The sequence below is a fragment of the Dendrobates tinctorius genome, unplaced genomic scaffold (genome assembly GCF_039654945.1).
Source record: "Dendrobates tinctorius isolate UK_male_01 unplaced genomic scaffold, ASM3965494v1 ptg000196l, whole genome shotgun sequence".
NCBI lineage: Eukaryota > Metazoa > Chordata > Amphibia > Anura > Dendrobatidae > Dendrobates > Dendrobates tinctorius.
The window spans coordinates 29,727,726-29,749,767 of NW_027361863.1; the positions used below are offsets into that span (position 1 = coordinate 29,727,726).

The 22,042-nt window shown below is 44.1% G+C and overlaps 1 protein-coding gene across 1 annotated transcript in view; it reads left to right on the forward strand.

Annotated features, from left to right (window-relative positions):
- PDCD4 (programmed cell death 4) overlaps positions 1 to 22,042 on the forward strand; it is a 72,759-nt gene that overhangs the window by 3,424 nt on the left and 47,293 nt on the right. The window contains exon 2 of the mRNA XM_073553102.1: positions 20,601 to 20,669. Within this exon, the coding sequence (XP_073409203.1) occupies positions 20,627 to 20,669 (43 nt within the window). The 5' untranslated portion in view covers positions 20,601 to 20,626. The remainder of the gene's footprint in view (positions 1 to 20,600; positions 20,670 to 22,042) is intronic.

Consider the following 22,042-nt stretch of genomic DNA (forward strand, 5'->3'; position numbering starts at 1 on the left):
CTTGCCCTGTAGCGTGGCAACTGCGGTTCATATTTGTGGGGTTGATGTCACTTTTGCATTGTCAGGTGACATGGAGCCCACGACTTAGTATGGAGCGACATCTATCAGACACCTATGCATTACTAATCCTATGGTTATATTGTAAATAGACATACAGTCAGAATAAAGTCTTTTATTTGAAATAAAACAAAACACTTACTGTTTTTTATTTAAAAATTACAAACACAGTTATACTCCGCCTATTTCCACAGAAGCCCTCGACTACTGTAATAAAACAAAAATATAACAAAAATATCCCTCACCTGTCCAATGTTCTTTCCCATGCTCTAATCCATGTCTGGAGGTTTAAACAGTTTTCATCCTGGACGGTGCCAAGATGCGACCGTCCAGGCTGAGAACCACTGGTGAATGAGCTGCTGCGAGTGTAGCATCAGTGACCAGCGGTGACATCATCGAGGTTACTGAGGCGGCATTCTCAGCCGGGCAGAACTATGGTGACCCCGGTGAAATCCTCGCTAGCACCGTGAGAAAGTCTCATGGTGCAGAGGCAAGTTCACCAGGAGAATTTCATTGCGGTTAATTTGAACTGCGGTGAACATACCTTAGCATTGTGAGACTTTCTCATGGTGCTAGCGGTGTTTGTTAATGTTAAATAAAAAAGTAAAAGGTTTTATTTCAAATAAAAGACTTTATTCTGGCTGTGTCTTTATTTACCATATAACTATAGGATTAGTAATGGATGGGGAGTCTTATAGATGCCTATCCATTACTAATCTGTGGGCTTGATGTTACCTGACAATGCAAAGGTGACATCAACCCCACAAATATGTACCCCACTTGCCACCTCTACAGGGCAAGCGGGAAGAGTCGGCAAAGTGCCAGAATTGGCTTATCTAATAGATGCGCCTTTTCTGGGTGGATGCGGGTGACTATTTTTAGGCTGGGGGGCGATATCCATGGCAACCCCCAGTTGTGAGTTTTGCCTGGCTGGTTATCAAAAATACAGGTTAATCCACGCCATTTTTTAAAATTATTTATTTACAGCTGATGAATACTGCCAACAACCGTTCCTGCTCTCACTGTTAATAGCGGCAGCAGGCGTCGGCTGATGGGAGGAAACTTTATACCTCTGATTACAGCTGCGCGGGAACTGTGGCTCTATGACCGGCGGTGATGATTTTACCGCCGATCAGAAGCGGTGTTTGCTGTGCTTTCATGCACATGACAGAGCGACAAACACCCGGGGTTTGGGGGTCCGAACTCGAACAGTAAAATGGACTTCCTGGTGAAGTCTGTGTTCGGTTTCCGTGCCCGAATAGTAGGTGTTCGGTACGAACGCCGAACTTTACTGTTCAGGTCCCCCCATCTCAAATCATTGCGTTTGGAGGAAAAAGGGAGAAGCTTGGAAGCTTAAGAACACCATCCCAACTGTGAAACACTGAGGTGGCAGCATCATGTTTTGCTGCAAGAGGGACTGATGCACTTCACAAAATAGATGGGCATCATGAGAAAAGAAAATTATGTGGTAATATTGAAGCAACATCTCAAGACCGCAACAAGGAAATTAAAGCTTGGGCAGAAATGGGTCTTCCAAATGGACATTGATTCAAAGCATACTTTCAAAATGGTCACAAAGTGGCTAAGGACAACAAAGACAATGTTCTGAAGTGGCCGTCACAAAGCCCTGATCTCAGTCCTATTGAAAATTTATGGGCAAAGATGAAAAGTCCGGTGCGAGCAAGGCGACCTACAAACCTGAATCAGTTACACCAGTGTTATCAGGAGGAATGGACCAAAATTCCCACCAACTATTGTGAGAAGCTTGTGGAAGGAGATCCCAAACATCTGACCAAAGTCATTCAGTGTAAGGGCAATGGTACCAAATACTAATGAAATGTATGTAAACTTTTGACATTGCAGTAAGTAATAAAAATGCCTTAAAACATTCTCTCTCATTAGTCTGGCATTTGGTAAATATTATTAACTATCTGATGAGCCCGGCGCTGCCCGGACATAGTAACTAACTACGGTTAGTTATAACAAATTATAATGATATATCTGAGTGTATAGCCCCGCCCACTCTGCATAGCCACATTCACTATAATAACCCACATCATCCCGTCAGCCAGAGGCACAGGACTACTACCCCTAATATCCCACATCGTCCCATCAGCCAGAGCCACCGGACTACTAATATCCCACATCATTCCGTTAAAGCCACCGTACTACTACCCCTAATATCCCACGTCATCCCGTCAGCCAGAGCCACCGGACTACTAATATCCCACATCATTCCGTTAAAGCCACCGTACTACTACCCCTAATATCCCACGTCATCCCGTCAGCCAGAGCCACCGGACTACTACCCCTAATATCCCACATCATCCCATCAGCCAGAGCCACCGGACTACTACCACTAATATCCCACATCATCCCATCAGCCAGAGCCACCGGACTACTAATATCCCACATCATTCCGTTAAAGCCACCGGACTACTACCCTTAATATCCCACGTCATCCTGTCAGCCAGAGCCAGTGGACTACTACCCCTAATATCACACATCATCCCATCAGCCAGAGCCACCGGACTACTACCCCTAATATCCCACATCATCCCGTCAGCCAGAGCCACCGGACTACTACCACTAATATCCCACATCATCCCATCAGCCAGAGCCCCCGGACTACTACCCCTAATATGGCACATCAGCCAGAGCCACCGGACTACTACCCCTAATATCCCACATCATCCCGTCAGCCTGGGGTCAGAACCAGAGCGCTGAGTGGTACGGTCCTAACTTCCACTCCGGGGATCCCTTTAAGAGAGGCCTGGCGTCAGAACCAGAGCGCTGAGTGGATTTGCCCAGACTTCCATACCAATGATCCCTTTAATCGATCCCTGGGGTGAGAATCAGAGCGTTGAGGGATTTGCCCTAACTTCCATACAGGAGATCCCTTTAAGAGAGCCTGGGGTCAGTACCAGAGCATTTGAAGGCAATTGCCCTGACTTCCATAACGGGGATCCCTGTAAGAGAGGACTGGAGTCAGAACCAAAGTGCAGATTGGATTTGCCCTCATTTCCATACCGGGGATCCCTTTAAGAAAGCCTGGGATAAGAACCAGAGCGCTGAGTGGAATTGCCCTGACTTGCATACCAATGATCCCTTTAATAGAACCCTGGGATCAGAGCCAGAGCGCTGAGTGGATTTGCCCTAACTTCTGTACAGGAGATCCCTTTAAGAGAGCCTGGGGTCAGTACCAGAGCATTTAAAGGCAATTGCCCTGACTTCCATACCGGGGATCCTTTGAGAGGCATGGGGTCAGAACCAAAGCACTGGATGGATTTGCCCTGCCTTCCATACCGGAGATCCCTTTAAGAAAGGCCTGGGGTCAATACCAAAGCGCTGAGTGGATTTGCCCTAACTTGCATGTGCTCTGTGCTCCTTTCTGGGGGCAGACAATGGCTGGGAGCTTATGTTCCTGGGATGCTAGATTTCTCCCACCATGTCAGTGTCTGCTGAGGTGTTGTCAAATGGAAAAACTTGCTCGTAGCAACCAATCACAGCTCAGCTACCTTTAAACAGCTCTGGTGAAATGAGAGTTGCTTAGTGATTGGTTGCAAGGAAAACTGTTGATCATAGCAACCAATCACAGCTGAGCTTCTTTTGAACAGCTCTGGTAAAATGAAAGATGCTTCGTAATTGGTTGGTGATACACACATACATACGTTTTTATATATAGAGATTATGGTAATCCTATCTGACCTAAAGTGGGAAAGGTTTATTAATAATAATAATAATAATAATAATAAATTTTATTTTTATAGCGCCGACATATTCCGCAGCACTTTACATTTCAGAGGGGATTTGTACAGACAATAGACATTACAGCATAACAATAATCACATACAGTAGATTATAACGAATACCAAGAGGAGTGAGGGCCCTGCTCGCAAGCTTACAGTCTATGAGGAAAGAGGTAGACACGAAAGGTGGGTGGTAACAGTTGCCCTGATTGTATGGACCAGCCATAATGTTAAGTGTGTAACAGTACAGACACAGAGGGCTAATGGATGCATAAAGCATGTGGGAACATGATGCTGGGAACCTGGTTATGGTAAAACTTTTGGCTCTGCCACACAGGGATAGGTTAGGTTAATGTGTTGAGGCGATAGGCCAGTCTGAATAAATGCGTTTTCAGGACACGCTTAAAATTCTGATTTCATGTCCGTTACTGAGAAAACATGAAGATGTGTCTCTTTGTATACACGTGGTCAAAATCCTTTAATGACAGAAAAACCCACTGGTCACAGAAATAACTTGAATCTGACAAAATTAATAATAAATAAAAAATCTATGAAAATGAACAAATGAAAGTCAGATATTGCTTTTCAGCCATGCTTCCACAGAATTAAAAAAACAAAACAAAAAAAACTCATGAAATAGGCTTGGACAGAAATGATGGTACCCCTGAAAATAATGTGACAAAAGGGACATTCATTTTCATAGATTTTTTTTATTTATTATTACTTTTGGCAGATTAAAGTTATTTCTGTGATCATTGTGGGTTTTCTGTCATTAAACGAGGGGTACCAACAATTTTGACCGTGTGTAGTTTATGTAAACTTCTGGTTTCAACTGTAATATATTAATAAAGAAAAAATCTAATATATAATAAAGAAAAAACATGTAATATATTAAAAAATATATTATGCTTTTCTTATATTTCTGTGTGTGTATATATATTATTATTTATTAGCGCCATTTATTCCATGGCGCTTTACATGTGAGGAGGGGTATACATAATGCATACAAGTACAGTAATCTTACACAATACAAGTCACGACTGGTACAGGATGAGAGAGGACCCTGCCCGCAAGGGCTCACAATCTACATCGGGATGGGTGAGGATACAGTAGGTGAGGGTAGAGCTGGTCGTGCAGCGGTTTTGTGGATCGGTGGTTACTGCAAGTTGTAGGCTTGTCGGAAGAGGTTGGTCTTCAAGTTCTTTTTGAAGGTTTCGATGGTAGGCGAGAGTCTGATATGTTGTGGTAGAGAGTTCCAGAGCAGAGGGGATGCGCGAGAGAAATCTTGTATGCGATTGTGGGAAGAGGAGATAAGAGGGGAGTACAGAAGGAGATCTTGTGGGGATCGGAGGTTTCGTGCAGTTAAGTACCGGGAGACTAGGTCACAGATGTACGGAGGACTCAGGTTGTGGATGGCTTTGTATGTCATGGTTAGGGTTTTGAACTGGAGTCTGGGTAATGGGGAGCCAGTGCAGGGATTGACAGAGGGGAGAGGCCGGGGAATAGCGGGGGGACAGGTGGATTAGTCGGGCAGCAGAGTTAAGAATAGATTGGAGGGGTGCGAGAGTGTTAGAGGGGAGGCCACAGAGCAGGAGGTTGCAGTAGTCAAGGCGGGAGATGATGAGGGCATGGACTAGGGTTTTTGCAGATTCTTGGTTGAGGAATGTACGGATCCGTGAAATATTTTTGAGTTGAAGTCGGTAGGAAGCGGAAAGGGCTTGGATATGTGGTTTGAAAGAGAGATCAGTGTCAAGGATAACCCCGAGGCAGCGAGCTTGTGGGACTGGAGAGAGTGGGCAGTCGTTTACTTTAATGGATAGGTCTGTTGGGGGGTCACATGAGATGGGCGAAAGATGATTAATTCTGTTTTGTCCATATGAAGTTTTAGAAATCTAGCGGAGAAGAGGGATGAAATAGCAGACAGACATTGAGGGATTCTGTTTAGTAGGGAGGTGATATCTGGTCCAGAGATGTAGATCTGTGTGTCATCAGCATAGAGATGATACTGAAAGCCATGAGATTCTATGAGCTGTCCGAGGACGAAGGTGTAAACGGAGAAGAGCAGGGGCCCTAGGACTGAACCTTGCGGGACTCTGACGGATAGGGGGCGCGGTGAGGAGGTGGTGTGCGAATGGGAGACGCTGAATGTCCGGTCTGCTAGGTATGACGCAATCCAAGATGGGGCCAAGTCTGTGATACCAAGAGATGAGAGGGTCTGTATAATAGGGAATGGTCCACTGTGTCAAAGGTCCAGGAGGACGAGGACAGAGTAGTGTCGCTTGGCCTTGGCGACTAGTAGGTCATTGGTGACCTTAGTTAGGGCAGTTTCAGTGGAGTGGTGTGGCCGGAAGCCGGAATGCAAGTGGTCAAGGAGGAAGCAAAAAGAGAGGTGGGAGGATAGCTCAAGATGGACGTGTTGTTCTAGTAGTTTTGAGGCATAGGGGAGAAGTGATATAGGGCGATAGCTAGATACAGAGGATGGGTCAAGGTAGGGCTTTTTGAGGATAGGTGTGATTGAGGCATGTTTAAAGCTTGAGGGGAAAACACCAGTTGTTAGTGATAGGTTGAAGAGATGGGTTAGGGTTGGGATGAAGACTGTGGTGAGGTTTGGGATGATGTGGGATGGGATCTTGAGAGTAGAGTGGAGAGTCGATCTTCTGTAATGGTGGAGAAGTTGGTTTTGGGGGAGGAGGGCTGGGCAGGTAGGAGGAAGGGCATTGGGGGTTGTTGACCAAAACTGTCTCTGATGTTATCAATCTTCTCCTTGAAAAATGAGGCAAAGTCTTCAGCTGAGATGAGTGGAGAGGGAGGAGGTGCTGGGGGGCGGAGGAGAGAATTGAAGGTGTTGAATAACTGTTTAGGGTTGTGAGACAGGGAGGATATGAGAGATGAGAAGTAGGTTTGTTTTGCTGCAGCGAGTGTGGCCTTGAAAGTAGTGAGGGACTGTTTGAATGTGATGAAGTCCTCATTGGCGTAGGATTTTTTCCATCTCTGCTCAGCAGCCCTGGAAGCCTGCCTCAGTTCTTTGGTCAGGCTGGTGTGCCAGGGCTGTCTGTTGATTTTGCGAGTTTTGGTATGTTTGAGGGGCAACTGATTCCAAAGCTACAGCTATTGTGGTGTTATATAGAGCAGCAGCGGCATCCGCATTGTGTAGGGAACTTATGTCTGTAAGAGGAAGGAGGGATTCAGACAGTGAGTGTAGATTGAGGTGTTGAAGATTTCTGCGAGGGTGTGCAAGTTTTTGAGGTGGGGATTGTGGACCTGAGGAGAGGGAAGAGAATGTAAGTAGGTTGTGGTCAGAGAGAGGAAGAGGTGAGTTAGAGAGGCTAGATAGGGAGCAGAGGTGGGTGAAGATGAGGTCTAGTGTGTGGCCATCTTTGTGAGTGGCTGCAGAAGACCATTGAGTGAGGCCGAAGGAGGAAGTGAGAGATAGAAGTTTAGTGGCAGCTGAGAGGGAAGTGTCAATGGGGATGTTGAAGTCGCCCAAGATGATAGTGGGGATATCAGTGGAAAGGAAATGAAGTAGCCAGGTGGTGAAGTGGTCAAAGAAGGTGGTGGCTGACCCTTGAGGGCGGTATATGACAGCTAGTTGGAGGTTGGAGGGGGAGTAGATGCGCACAGAGTGCACTTCGAAGGAAGGGAGGGTAACAGAGGGCGGCAGTGGGATTGGGGTGAAGGAGCAGTTATCTGACAGGAGAAAACCAACTCCTCCAACATGCTTGCAGCTGGGGCGGGGGGTGTGGGAAAGGTGGAATCCACCATATGAGAGTGCAGCAGGAGAGGCTGTGCAAGAGGAGGTGAGACAGGTTTGGGTGATGGCGAGGAAGGAAAGTTTTTCATGGATGAAAGAAAGGTTGTTGCAGACAGAGCGAGCGTTCCGCAGAGCTCCTGTTAGTGGGACTGGGGAAGCTGGGGCTGGGCGAATGTGTATAAGGTTGGAGTGGTTACGGAAAGTTGTGATTGGGTGTGGATGGGAGGTAGAAATGACTGGGATTGTGGTGAGGAGGACCAGGATTTGGAGAGATATCGCCGGCAGTGAGGAGGAGCAGAGAGAGTGTTAGCAGGTGGGAGCAGGAGAGGGCGTGAGGGGGCTGTCTGTGTTTGGAGACAGAGGATTGTATGTTGAGGAACAGAGCTGAGGAAGAGGCGAGATGGATTGGAAGGATTGAAGAAGAGATGAACAGTTCCTTACTAGGTGTTGGGATTAGTGGGGTTATAAGAAAGTGAAGGATTATAGGGGTTAGAGTGGAAACAAATAGAAACATTGTTTACAGTGACTCTTTCCAGTTACCTTTTGTTCCATTCTGGATTAATTCATATTTTCATATCATCTCACACTTCTAGGATACACACTTATAGGAATCACACTGCAGACTAAAGTCTTGGCAGACTTGTGCTATGCAATATATGTGCTACAAAGTGCATTCAGGTGTGAAGCTGAGAGGAGTGGTCTGTGCTCCTCTTGGTCAGATAATTAAGAGTGGACCAGATGCATATGATCAAGCCAAAGTAAAGAAGGTCATATACAGTGGGGCAAAAAAGTATTTAGTCAGTCAGCAATAGTGCAAGTTCCACCACTTAAAAAGATGAGAGGCGTCTGTAATTTACATCATAGGTAGACCTCAACTATGGGAGACAAACTGAGAAAAAAAAATCCAGAAAATCACATTGTCTGTTTTTTTTTCATTTTATTTGCATATTATGGTGGAAAATAAGTATTTGGTCAGAAACAAAATTTCATCTCAATACTTTGTGATATATCCTTTGTTGGCAATGACAGAGGTCAAACATTTTCTGTAAGTCTTCACAAGGTTGCCACACACTGTTGTTGGTATGTTGGCCCATTCCTCCATGCAGATCTCCTCTAGAGCAGTGATGTTTTTGGCTTTTCGCTTGGCAACACGGACTTTCAACTCCCTCCAAAGGTTTTCTATAGGGTTGAGATCTGGAGACTGGCTAGGCCACTCCAGGACCTTGAAATGCTTCTTACGAAGCCACTCCTTCGTTGCCCTGGCGGTGTGCTTTGGATCATTGTCATGTTGAAAGACCCAGCCACGTTTCATCATCAATGCCCTTGCTGATGGAAGGAGGTTTGCACTCAAAATCTCACGATACATGGCCCCATTCATTCTTTCATGTACCCGGATCAGTCGTCCTGGCCCCTTTGCAGAGAAACAGCCCCAAAGCATGATGTTTCCACCACCATGCTTTACAGTAGGTATGGTGTTTGATGGATGCAACTCAGTATTCTTTTTCCTCCAAACACGACAAGTTGTGTTTCTACCAAACAGTTCCAGTTTGGTTTCATCAGACCATAGGACATTCTCCCAAAACTCCTCTGGATCATCCAAATGCTCTCTAGCAAACTTCAGACGGGCCCGGACATGTACAGGCTTAAGCAGTGGGACACGTCTGGCACTGCAGGATCTGAGTCCATGGTGGCGTAGTGTGTTACTTATGGTAGGCCTTGTTACATTGGTCCCAGCTCTCTGCAGTTCATTCACTAGGTCCCCCCGCGTGGTTCTGGGATTTTTGCTCACCGTTCTTGTGATCATTCTGACCCCACGGGGTGGGATTTTGCGTGGAGCACCAGATCGAGGGAGATTATCAGTGGTCTTGTATGTCTTCCATTTTCTAATTATTGCTCCCACAGTTGATTTCTTCACTCCAAGCTGGTTGGCTATTGCAGATTCAGTCTTCCCAGCCTGGTGCAGGGCTACAATTTTGTTTCTGGTGTCCTTTGACAGCTCTTTGGTCTTCACCATAGTGGAGTTTGGAGTCAGACTGTTTGAGGGTATGCACAGGTGTCTTTTTATACTGATAACAAGTTTAAACAGGTGCCATTACTACAGGTAATGAGTGGAGGAAAGAGGAGACTCTTAAAGAAGAAGTTACAGGTCTGTGAGAGCCAGAAATCTTGATTGCTTGTTTCTGACCAAATACTTATTTTCCACCATAATATGCAAATAAAATGAAAAAAAACAGACAATGTGATTTTCTGGATTTTTTTTTCTCAGTTTGTCTCCCATAGTTGAGGTCTACCTATGATGTAAATTACAGACGCCTCTCATCTTTTTAAGTGGTGGAACTTGCACTATTGCTGACTGACTAAATACTTTTTTGCCCCACTGTATATATATATATTCAGTCATATGTTAAAGTTTGGGCACCCCTATTTATGTTAACCTTTTTTCTTTATAACAATTTTGGTTTTTGCAACAGCTATTTCAGTTTCATATATCTAATAACTGATGGACTCAGTTATATTTCTGGATTCAAATGAGGTTTATTGTACTAACAGAAAATGTGCAATCTGCATTTAAACAAAATTTGACCGGTGCAAATGTATGGGCACCTCAACATAAAAGTGACATTAATATTTCGTAGATCCTCCTTTTGCAAAAATAACAGCCTCTAGTCGCTTCCTGTAGCTATTAATGAGATCCTGGATGAAGGTATTTGTGACCATTCCTGCTTACAAAACAATTCCAGTTCAGTTAAGTTTGATGGTCGCTGAGCATGGACAGCCTGCTTCAAATCATCCCACAGATGTTCAATGATATTCAGGTCTGGGGACTGGGATGGCCATTCCAGAACATTGTAAATGTTCCTCTGCATGAATGCCTGAGTAGATTTGGAGCGGTGTTTTGGATCATTGTCTTGCTGAAATATCCATCCCCTGCGTAACTTCAACTCTCACTGATTCTTGCACATTATTGACAAGAATCTGCTGATATTGAGTTGAATCCATGCGACCCTCAACTTTAACAAGATTCCCGGTGCCGGCATTGGCCACACAGCCCCAAAGCATGATGGAACCTCCACCAAATTTTACTGTGGGTAGCAAGTGTTTTTCTTGGAATGCTGTTTTTTAGCCTCCATGCATAACGCCTTTTTGTATGACCAAACAACTCAATCTTTGTTTCATCAGTCCACAGGACCTTCTTCCAAAATGTAACTGGCTTGTCCAAATGTGCTTTTGCATACCTCAGGCGACTCTGGTTGTGGCGTGCTTGCATAAACGTCTTCTTTCTCATCACTCTCCCATACAGCTTCTCCTTGTGCAAAGTGCGCTGTATTGTTGACCGATGCACAGTGACACCATCTGCAGCAAGATGATGCTGCAGGTCTTTGGAGGTGGTCTGTGGATTGTCCTTGACTGTTCTCACCATTCTTCTTCTCTGCCTTTCTGATATTTTTCTTGGCCTGCCACTTCTGGGCTTAACAAGAACTGTACCTGTGTTCTTCCATTTCTTTACTATGTTCCTCACAGTGGAAACTGACAGGTTAAATCTCTGAGACAACTTTTTGTATCCTTCCCCTGAAAAGCTATGTTGAATAATCTTTGTTTTCAGATCATTTGAGAGTTGTTTTGAGGAGCCCATGATGCCACTCTTCACAGGAGAATCAAATAGGAGAACTACTTGCAAGTGGCCACCTTAAATACCTTTTCTCATGATTTGATACACCTGGCTATTAAGTTCAAAGCTCAATGAGGTTACAAAACCAATTTAGTGCTTCAGGAAGTCAGTAAAAAGTAGGAGTGTTCAAATCAAGAAAATGATAAGGGTGCCCATACTTTTGCATCGGTCAAATTTTGTTTAAATGCAGTTTGCACATTTTCTGTTAGTACAATAAAACCTCATTTGAATCCAGAAATATAACTGAGTCCATCAGTTATTAGATATATGAAACTGAAATAGCTGTTGCAAAAAACCAAATTGTTATAAAGAAAAAAGGTTAACATTAATAGGGGTGCCCAAACTTTAACATATGACTGTATATATAATTAATAAATAAAAACATATAATATAAAAAAGAATTATATATTTATTACTTTTTACTATATTGTACTCCCTTAGGGGGATTTGAACCTGTGATGGTTCACTGACTTATACATTCTAGGATCACACTGTTGCTGAGTATAACTAGAATCCTACATTCCTATGAAGCTCGGCCTGTTTCTGAGCCTCTGGAAGACCAAGATGGGGGCATTGAGCAGGCTACCGGAAGCCATGGTAAGACATTGTCACCCCTCCATCTCTTCATAGGGAGCCAATGGACGGACACCTGTGCAGGATTGTGCCTTAAATGTCACTGTTAGAAATTGACAGTGGCTTTTAAAGGGTTAAGCAGCCGTGATTGTAGTTCATTCTTATCCATACTGTTAGAGGCAAATTATGGCTGTGTAACCACCACTGAGCCGGCTCCGCACAGCTGCACCAGATAGAACTACCAGAACATTGAGAACGGGAAGGTGATAATGCAGGTTTAGTGTTTTTTTTTTTTAATTTATTTTGTTATAGCGCTTGTCGAACTACAGCTACCAGCATGCCACGCAGTATAATCTGGTTAGTAAATCCTGTTTAGAAGCTGTTACATCAGTATTCTGATGGCGTCTTTGGCTTTTGATCCCCTCCATGTTTCCGCATTTGCGGCTGTGCGCCATTGTCCGCCGTGCACAGATTTAGTGAAATCCCCACTGCGTTTTGGGATTGTTCCTATTTTGTACTAGGAAATGTTTGACGTTGTCAGTCGACCGCCGAGTCTGATATGATTTTTTTTTTTTTTTTTACCTGTATGGCTATAGATCGTCTGCCACATGTGGCTTCAGATACTACAACTCCCAGTATACACGTGCTGTTAGGTGATGCTAGGGGTTGTAGTCTGACAGCTAGAAAGAAGCGGGATATACACTATATACAATCTGTATGGTGAGGTGTGACCAGCGGGTACTCGGAAGGCACGCTTCCAGGATATCTCATTCTCTGCAGCTCTGTATAACCACAGGATGGAGAGACACCAGTAGGGAACTGGTATCTAACAATACAACTACAAGCCCTCTTGTACCAGATTCTTATATCCTGTATGGAGAAAAGTATGTGCCCCCTCCACATTACACCTACAGGAGCTCTTCTGACATCCCATTCTATATCTGTAGAAGTTAAAGGGAACCTGTCGCCTGATTCATGCTTCCCAAACCAAGGTAGCGTGACTCAGAGCCTGGTAATACAATTGCAGCCGGGTATGTTTTTTCTCTGCAACACTCCAGCATTTTTCAAAAAAATATACTTTAATGATCTGACAGGCTTTTCTCAGCACTGCTCTAGGTGATTGACAGGTATCTAACTGTGGGAGAGACCGGAGACCGGTGAATCACCTGTGGCAGTACTGAAAAAAGCCGGACAGGGGTGGCATAGGACTAGTTTTGTGTCCAGCTACAGGTGCATCTCACAAAATTAGAATATCATCAGAAAGTTAATTTATTTCATTACTTCGATACAAAATGTGAAGCTCATATTCTATAGAGTCATTACAGACAGTGATCTATTTCACGTGTTTATTTCTGTTTATAACTTATTGTTGATGATTATGGCTTACAGCCAAAGAAAACCCGAAATTCATTATCTCAGTAAATTAGAATACTTAACACCAACTTGAAAAAATGATTTTAAAATCCAAAATGTTGGCCTACTGAAATGTATGTTCTATAAATGCACTCAATACTTGGTCGGAGCTCCTTTTGCATCAGTTTCTGCATCAATGCGGTGTGGCATGGAGGCGATCAGCCTGTGGCACTGCTGAGGGGTTATGGAAGCCCAGGTTGCTTTTATAACAATGCAGACCAGCTGAAGGCTGCTAGGTCTGGTGTCGCAAGTTTCCACAATCCGTGATGGTTTGGGGAGCCATGTCATCTCCTGGTGTAGGTCCATTGTGTTTTATCCAGACCAAAATCAGTGCGGCCATCTACCAGGACATTTTAGATCTCTTCATGCCTCCCTCTGCCGACAAGCTTTTTGGAGATGAAATGTCATTCTCCAGCAGGGCTTGGCCCCTGTCCACACTGCCAAAAGTACCAATACCTGGTGTACACACACTATCACTGTGCTTGATTGGCAGCAAACTCGCCTGACCTTAACCCCATAGAGAATCTATGGAGTATTGTCAGGAGGAAGATGAGAGACACCAGACCCCACAATGCAGAAGAGCTGAAGGCTGCTATCAAAGCAACCTGGGCTTCCATAACCCCTCAGCAGTGCCACAGGCTGATTGCCTCCATGCCACGCCGCATTGATGCAGTAACTGATGCAAAAGGAGCCCAGACCAAGTACTGAGTGCATTTACTGATCATACATTTCAGTAGGACAACATTTCGGATTTTACAATCATTTTTCAAGCTGGTGTTATAAAGTATTCTAATTTCCTGAGATAATGACTTTTGGGTTTCCATTGGCTGTAAGCCATAATCATCAACATTAGCAGAAATAAACCTGTGACATAGATCACTCTGTGTGTAATGACTCTATAGAATAGAGGAGATTCACTGTTTGTATTGAAGAACTGAAATAAATTCACTTTTTGAGCCTCTGGTATTAGCAGCCACAGGCAGGTATCAGGGATTAGCACGTGCTAGAAAGATGAATTATGATGGTTTCGGGGCATTGATTCTGTCTTCAGATCCTTGATATGGGGCAAGAAGCAGGCACGGATTAAATTTGGAACTCTGCAAAAAGGAAAGGAAGAGGGAGGACTGGCCGCACCAAATCCATGGGTCTATTTCTTGGCAGTACAGGGCCAGCATGTCAGGGGATGGAGAGAGCTCGATTGTGGAGGAGCAGCTCACCGGGTGCTGGTACATGTGACGGGGAGACGCCCATTTATACAGGGTCTAGAGGATGGTACCTTTAAGAAACTGGGAGCACCATATCCTACCATAGGCATGATTCAGAAGGTATGGGACACCATTAAAAGGATCAGAGGGGTGGATGAGCTGACTAGGTACTCACCGGTGTGGGACAATGAGCATCTGCCGGAACTTAATAAGCTGCGTCACATGGGCAATTGGAAGGCGAAAGGAGTGAGATATGTGTGCCAGCTGCAGAGTGGAACGGACCTGAAGACCTTTGAGACATTGAGAGAGGAATTTGATTTGCCTTCGGTATGGGGGTTTCAATACTATATGCTTCGACATGCTTGGAGGGCACTGTGTAGATTGGGAGCCATGACGGTTCAGGGCGACATTGTACTAGACTTTGTGTGTATGAAGGGAGGGACGAGGGGAGTTATATCGAGCATATATCATGATCTACTACACTCCTATCTGGGGGACAATCACCTCACTGCAAAGAGTAAATGGGAAAGGGAGGTGGGTACCCTCACAACAGAACAATGGGAGGCTATTCTTGAATATGTCCCGAAGATCTCTCTAAGCGAGCAGGCACGGCTCTCCCAATTATATGTAATACATAGAACCATACAAAACACCGCTGGTCCTATTCAAGGCAGGCTTGAGGGGAGACTCTAGCTGCCCTAGATGTGGCACAGACTAGGCCGGACTGTTACACATGCTATGGTCGTGTCCGCGGCTGGTGGCATACTGGCTGGTCGTTATCAACAAAATTGAGAGAGCTTATGCATGTACGCTCGACAGGAATCCAGTGCTGTGTGTTTTGGGGGAGGTGGATGGGATACCTGTCTCAGAACATTACAAGGTGGCAATAGCGAGGTTGCTGTATGTGGCACGCAAACTAATAGCACGGAAATGGAAGGATTCGGAACCCCCCGCTAGGAGGGAATTTATTGCTCAGACACGTACGGTAATGCATTTAGAGGAAAGCATTTACAGGCGAAGGCATGGTGAAAGCACTTTCGAAAAAATATGGTCCGCCTGGATGGCGGTGATATGATTGCTAAGACTCTCAAGTATACCCGGCATAAGGAGTATTGGGGGAGGGGGGGATGGCTTTGATTGTATTACTACAAGATATGTGAATTGTTACATGTATATTGATATCCACTGTTTATTGTTTGAAATCTTTTGAAACCTAAATAAAAATAACTGGTTTAAAAAAAAAAAAAGATGAATTATGAATGGAGTGATGCATTTATGTTAATGAGGGATTAGAAGAGCAGATAACGATGTGCGTGTCATGTAAGCTGGCTGCAAAACCGTTAAGGGGCAATACTGAACATACACACGGGGGCGAGAGTGAACCTACTGGAACTTGTGAGACAGACTTCATGGCACTGGGGGAAAAAATGATGGGGAGTACCATGTGATCTCTGTCCCCCCCAATCAGTTGAGCATGGATGTGCTCCTTGGCATATAGCGTGAGTCTCTAATACTCTGGGGGTTGTTCAGTAGAGCAATAGCACGAGCCGAAACTGCAGCAGATGAATGACGGTGAAAGACGATTTTGCATTGTAAGTGTGAAGGTGGGGGAAATTTAGATCTATGGGTCGCGTTGTCCAGTATTGCACGCAGACGTTTTATATGCTTTCTGTGAAGTCTTCATCTATAATGCACAATGAAGTACTTATCTCTGCGTCTGTGAATACCAGCTTCTGGTGTATACCTCCACATTCCCAAAGGCCCTAATTCATCTGACGAAGGTAAAAGGCACCTGCATGTCGCTAACTATATAGGAAATAAAGGTTACTGCGAAAAGAAATTAGTAAAGTGCAGCATGCATTTATTTTACAATGGGCTTCTATTCATCTGGTCCGTGACATCTGTCTGATGTGTACACCGTCATTGATAACAAGCACAGTGTGAACCTAGCCTACTATAGTCTCATGTCTATAAATTTTGAGATTTGAATCACCTGTGTACTTATTAATATATTAAAAATGTTGCAAATTTTCGCCTATCTTTAGGATAAAGAATAACCTATTAATGTAAGTTTCACTGCAAAAACTCTAGTCCCAAGAAGCTTTCTAGACCCCCTCATTTGAATGGAGCAGGGGTTAAGCCTGCGACTCTCCTCTCCATTCATTGTCTATAGAACTGTTGAAGAGCGCGCCTCTATCTCCTGCATAGGGAATGATTGCAGGGAGGTGTTCACTTCAGCTCCATTCAGTTTTGGTGGGGGTTCCACTGATCAGTAAATTATCTTGGTGAATAACATGCAGTCTTGGTACAATTTTTATTTTTTTGCTGCAGTGCGTTTTGACAGGCGATTATGCACATAGTCGCCTACATGCTGCACCTTGATGTGTGCGCAGCGTTACTTGTATTATGTGACAATCTGTGTCTCGTCCTCGTGTTGCTCCCTCCTGTGAAGTCTATGACTCTCTCAGTGACAGCGGAGGCCTCTGTTGTGACTGTCCCTCTACACGTCAATATCCTGACTCGTTTGCTGGATCACTCTCTGGAAATCTGCCACGTGTTTTCAGGCCTCTGCCATGTTTTTCATACTTGCTGAGCCAAGAGAAAACAATGTCCTCTAGTAGTACACCGTCCGTGCACGGATCAGCACGTATAAGCGTGCGCCCGGTAAAAAAGCTGCCACTCGCTAACAGCAAGTTCTGTGCCAGCGCTTCTGCAAGACTAAACTCTCCAGCAGCAGCAGGTAGCGCGGGTCACAGTCACAATTGTTTGATCACTGAGGGTCCAACATTGACTAGTAGCCCCTTCAGTCAGGAGGAGAGAGGGTCAATTCCAACATGGCATCAAAGTGGATGAGCAACAACTGAGTAAGCGCAATGCCGCTCCTTAAAAGTCTATAGGACTGACCAAAATGGGAAGATTCAGCGCTCATCTGTTTCAGTCAACCCCATAGACAATGAGTGGAGCTGCAGCCCACATGTAATGTCTGCGGGGCATTTATGCCGATGTTTTTTTGGTATCTTTGCCTTCAAGATTCTGGGAACGCTGATTGCCGCTTCGCTACTTGGCGTTAGATACTTAGGAACTGCTGAATCTAGAAAATGTACCCGAGCTGCTGTCTGCCGTAAACCTGTGCAGTTGCCAGACAGCGCGTGCAGCATCGCTCCTCAAAACAAGAGTATGCTTCCTAATACACAGAACGGTGCTGTTCTTACATAGAAGCCAGAGGAGCAGCTCGTGATCGACACATTTATTTATGTAGTAAGACTCTGCTTATTTCATGTATGTGGTGCAGCCAGCAAGACATAATAATGTCAAAAACTGGCTTAACGGGGTCTTAAACGATAATTCCCTGTTGACAGTATGGACTGTATATCTCATGGGCTCCAGGACTCTAATCCCGCCATAAAACAGAGATGAGCACTGTGACACAAGACTGCCAGATCCTTCATTAGTTCACTCTCCGCTGCTTTCCTGGATATTTGCCTGAATCTGAGTTTTCACAGATTGGTTAAACAGACGTCCTGACACTGTTGATGCAGAGAATGAGGTGTGTTATATAAGAAGGACTACAGGTTATGGGGGCTCTTGGGTGACACTTGGGGTCCCCTATACACACCGCCCTTTATGATGCACAGAACATGTGTTTAGTAATGTCGGGGGTGGTAATGCTTCACATATAGACTGGACCAGCCGCAGATCTAAGCCAATAAATAGTCGATAAATGCTGAATAATAATACAAGCTCGGAGATTTGCTGTACAAGCAGCAGAGGATTGCGGGATAACAAAGAACAGGGTGATGCAATATTTCAGTTTGACAGGTTGTAACAGAAAAGATCTGAAAATAGAAGACTGAAAGATGATTCACGCCTGGAAAGATGTCGTCTGGTGCAGGTGAAAAGGAGTGAAAAAGTAATGCCTTTCTGGTGACCGAAGAAAGGTGTTCAAGGTGCCAGAGCGATCCAGGAGACACAAATTAGACTTCTTTAAGGGAGAATAAATCTGAGTACAGCAGGGTGCAAATGTGATCTGAAATGGAAACGGTCAGGACAATTTTACTACTAAAACCAGAGGCAAGGCTCCTGCCACAACAATAAAACTAGGTGCCTGTATTGTGGTAATCTAACGTGCCAGGTTTTAGAGCACAAGCGTTGAATTTACACATAAAGTAGCCTGGGAGTGCATTGTGGGCGTGTCAGTGCACTGTGAATATATCACCACGCCCCCAATGCACTTTTAGGCTTATTTTTGTATAACTTAAAAGCTGAATTTCTCAGCGCTGACGCATCAGATTACTACAAGACTGCTGCTATTTTAACCCCTTAATGACCACCAATACGCCTTTTACTGACCTCAGATCTAAGACAATAGCCTCCCCCAATGGGTGAATATGCAGCAGTTGTCAGCTGTACACTATAGCAGACAACCTGCTGCATCAGCCATGATTGGTTTTGACACTGATTATGGACACTTAGGCCGGGTGCCCACAATCCAGAACTAGCAGCGCTTTGGATGCAGTTCATGTTCGCTGCGTCCACAGTGCTGCCTTCTATTGAATGCGGGTAAATCCGCATGTATTCACCGAGCCTTGAGGATTTACCTCATCCAGTACATTCTAGTGATGTCATTTCTTGTCCCCACATGAGACATGCTCTGTCGTGGAAAGACGCGCCGCTTGTCAGTCTCCGCGGGTGATCCGTGGGCGTCTGTGGACACATAGTGGACATGGGCTTTCTGGAAATCTCATCCACTATGCTGTCACAGCTGGCATAAATACGCAGCGACAAACCCACAGCAATTATTTATTTTGGGCACATGCCCTTAGACCTATAGACGATGGTGCCAATAGTGACAATGGCATGTAGATGGTTAACAAAGCGTGATGGTCTCTCTGAGATTGTGATAGAATGGTCCTCATGTTTGCCATGGCTATCCATGGTCAAGTAATGTCCATAGTCTGACCTCCATAGGGGCCTGCTCAGATATTAGCAACATTTTAGTGGTAAACATATAATTTAGCATTTCTGATGTTCCACTTAGCGTTAATTCATGAAAAGCACCTGAAGGGTTAACAAACTACCACAATTTTAAGCGTGCCCTGAAAGCTCATTTATTCAGACTGGCCTACCGCCTCAATACATTAACCTAATCTATCCCTGTGTGGCACAGCCAAAAGTTTTTTACCATAACCAGGTTCCCCGCATCATGTTCCCACATGCTTTATGCATCCATTAGCCCTCTGTGTCTGTACTGTCACACACTTAACATTATGGCTGGTCCATACAATCAGGGCAATTGTTACCACCCACCTTTCGTGTCTACCTCTTCCCTCATAGACTGTAAGCTTGCGAGCAGGGCCCTCATTCCTCTTGTTATCTGTTATGATCTATGTGATTAGTGTTATGCTGTAATGTCTATTGTCTGTTCAAGTCCCCTCTGAAATGTAAAGTGCTGCGGAATATGTCGGCGCTATAGAAATAAAATTTATTATTATTATTAGAAAGCAGTTTTTAATATGATGAGGGGTTCGGTTTTAGTTTTGGGGAGGAGGTTTCCATTATATACGTGTCCCTCACAGTCACTGCAAAATTGAAAAGGAATCTGCCACCAGGTTTTTGCCACCTAATTTAAGACCAGCATAATCTAGGAGTAGAGACCCTGATTCCGGCAATGTGTCACTTACTGGGCTGCTTGCTGTAGTTTTGATAATCTGCTAGTAAAACTGTGATTTTATCACTAGTGACACATTACTGGAATCAGGTTCTCTGCCCCTGCGTCATGCTGCTTTTTTTTTTCAATAGCGCCCCCCCCCCCTGAAAAAAAAAAAATAAAAATTTGTTAATTTCCTTGCAAAAACGAAGAAGAATTACTACTAAATTTCTAGACCTTCTATAATTCAAACAGCCTAAAAGGACATTTGACAAAGCATGTTGCTGGAGGTTTCCTCTTATGACGGCTTCCAGGGCAGGTGATGTACAGCTTAGATACAGATTGGATGGTGGTATCTCTATGACAACCGTGATACAATCTGATGAAGGGGGCTGGAATATATCGCTGTATATAACCATAGCCTGTCACTGATTTATGTATACATTTATTGATTGACTACTTGCATCCATTCACATCTATGTTTTGTATTCTGTTACTTTATCTCAATCATTTATTTGTTTATTTGATTGTCCAGGGTGATCGATCCTTGTGGAAGTAACGATGGAAGTAGAGCACCAAAGTGAAATAAATGCTAATCTAGTAGGTAAGTGTTTCCCAGCAGAAATCTCACAGAAAGCTTCATTTATCATTGTGTATGATGACTTTGTTGGCTCATTAAGTCCAGGTAAAGTAATAAAGGGCAGTTTATTGCACGGGATGTAATCTATCATGTGCCTGAATACAGTCGCCGAGTCCCAATCTTGGTGAAAGCAAAAACGAGATTGGGACTGCCTATATGTTGCCTGTTCATAGGACCATAAATTGGATTTATACGCAGCGCTGCTTGTAGCTATGACTCTTGAGATCACAGAATTGGCAATACATTGAAACGCATAACACAATGCATTGTTAGATGTGTGACAGATTTGAACTGAATGTTATGTACATTAATTGTGATAATTGGATGTAAACGGATAACTAGATTTCCCAGGACTAGAAAACGAACTGCTCTCCTCTTTTATGCAAGTTATGTCTTTCATTTTCTCCCAAGGCTTCCTGCACCCTAACCCTAAGGACAGCAGTACTCTCCCTGCTCTTCGCTGCTTTCTCCGGTATTTGTTGGTATAGCTGCATCGCAGCAGTCATACCGGCGTCATGTGAACGCTGCAGCCAGTCACTGAGCTCAGTCTGTTGCTATCTACATTGGCATCAGCATTGAGTCGAGTGATTGGCTGCAGCAGTCATGTGATATTGATTTGACTTCTTCACTGCAGCTATATCAACATCAGCAAGGGGTAAGTATTGCTGAGTTTACTGTTTTATTAACAGGAAGCCTTCAGAGTTTAAAAAAAAAAAAACAACTGAAAAGAAGATTTTCAGATCATTTTTTTCATTGTGAAAAATATCAATATATATTTGCATTTTAATTTTGTTTTTAGCAACAATCAAAACTAAATAAAACAAACACACAAATGAAAAAAACAAAAACCGGTTCATATTAATATTCGTGACAATCTCTTTTTTTAAAAAGAGTTTTCCAGGCTGTACATACATTTCTGCAGGGAACTTATGAAACTGCAGATTCCCAAATCCTGACAGCTGGCAATGTGCACAGTCTGGATTCGTCTCTATTCCCAGCGCGAGTTGTCATCATGTGGCCTCAAGTATTCACTTTGCATAGTTGCGATCAAGCGTTGACTAGCTTTTCTCAATGGTCTGTAAGTTTGCAGATTGCATATGAACGGTCATGTGACGACCACTCAAGCTGGCAATGAGGCGTCTTCTGTCGGGTGTGTGTGGAGTGGACTCAGGAGCTAAGTCCAAGCACGACAGATGCTTATCGCCCACGTCCTGGTATCGCTGTTATTGTACTGACCCGGAGAGACGGGTTTACAAGTCATTTTTACAACACAATAAATAAAGTCGTAAAAACAAAACCCAATATACAGTGGCTAAAGTACTTTTTTTTTTTTTTTT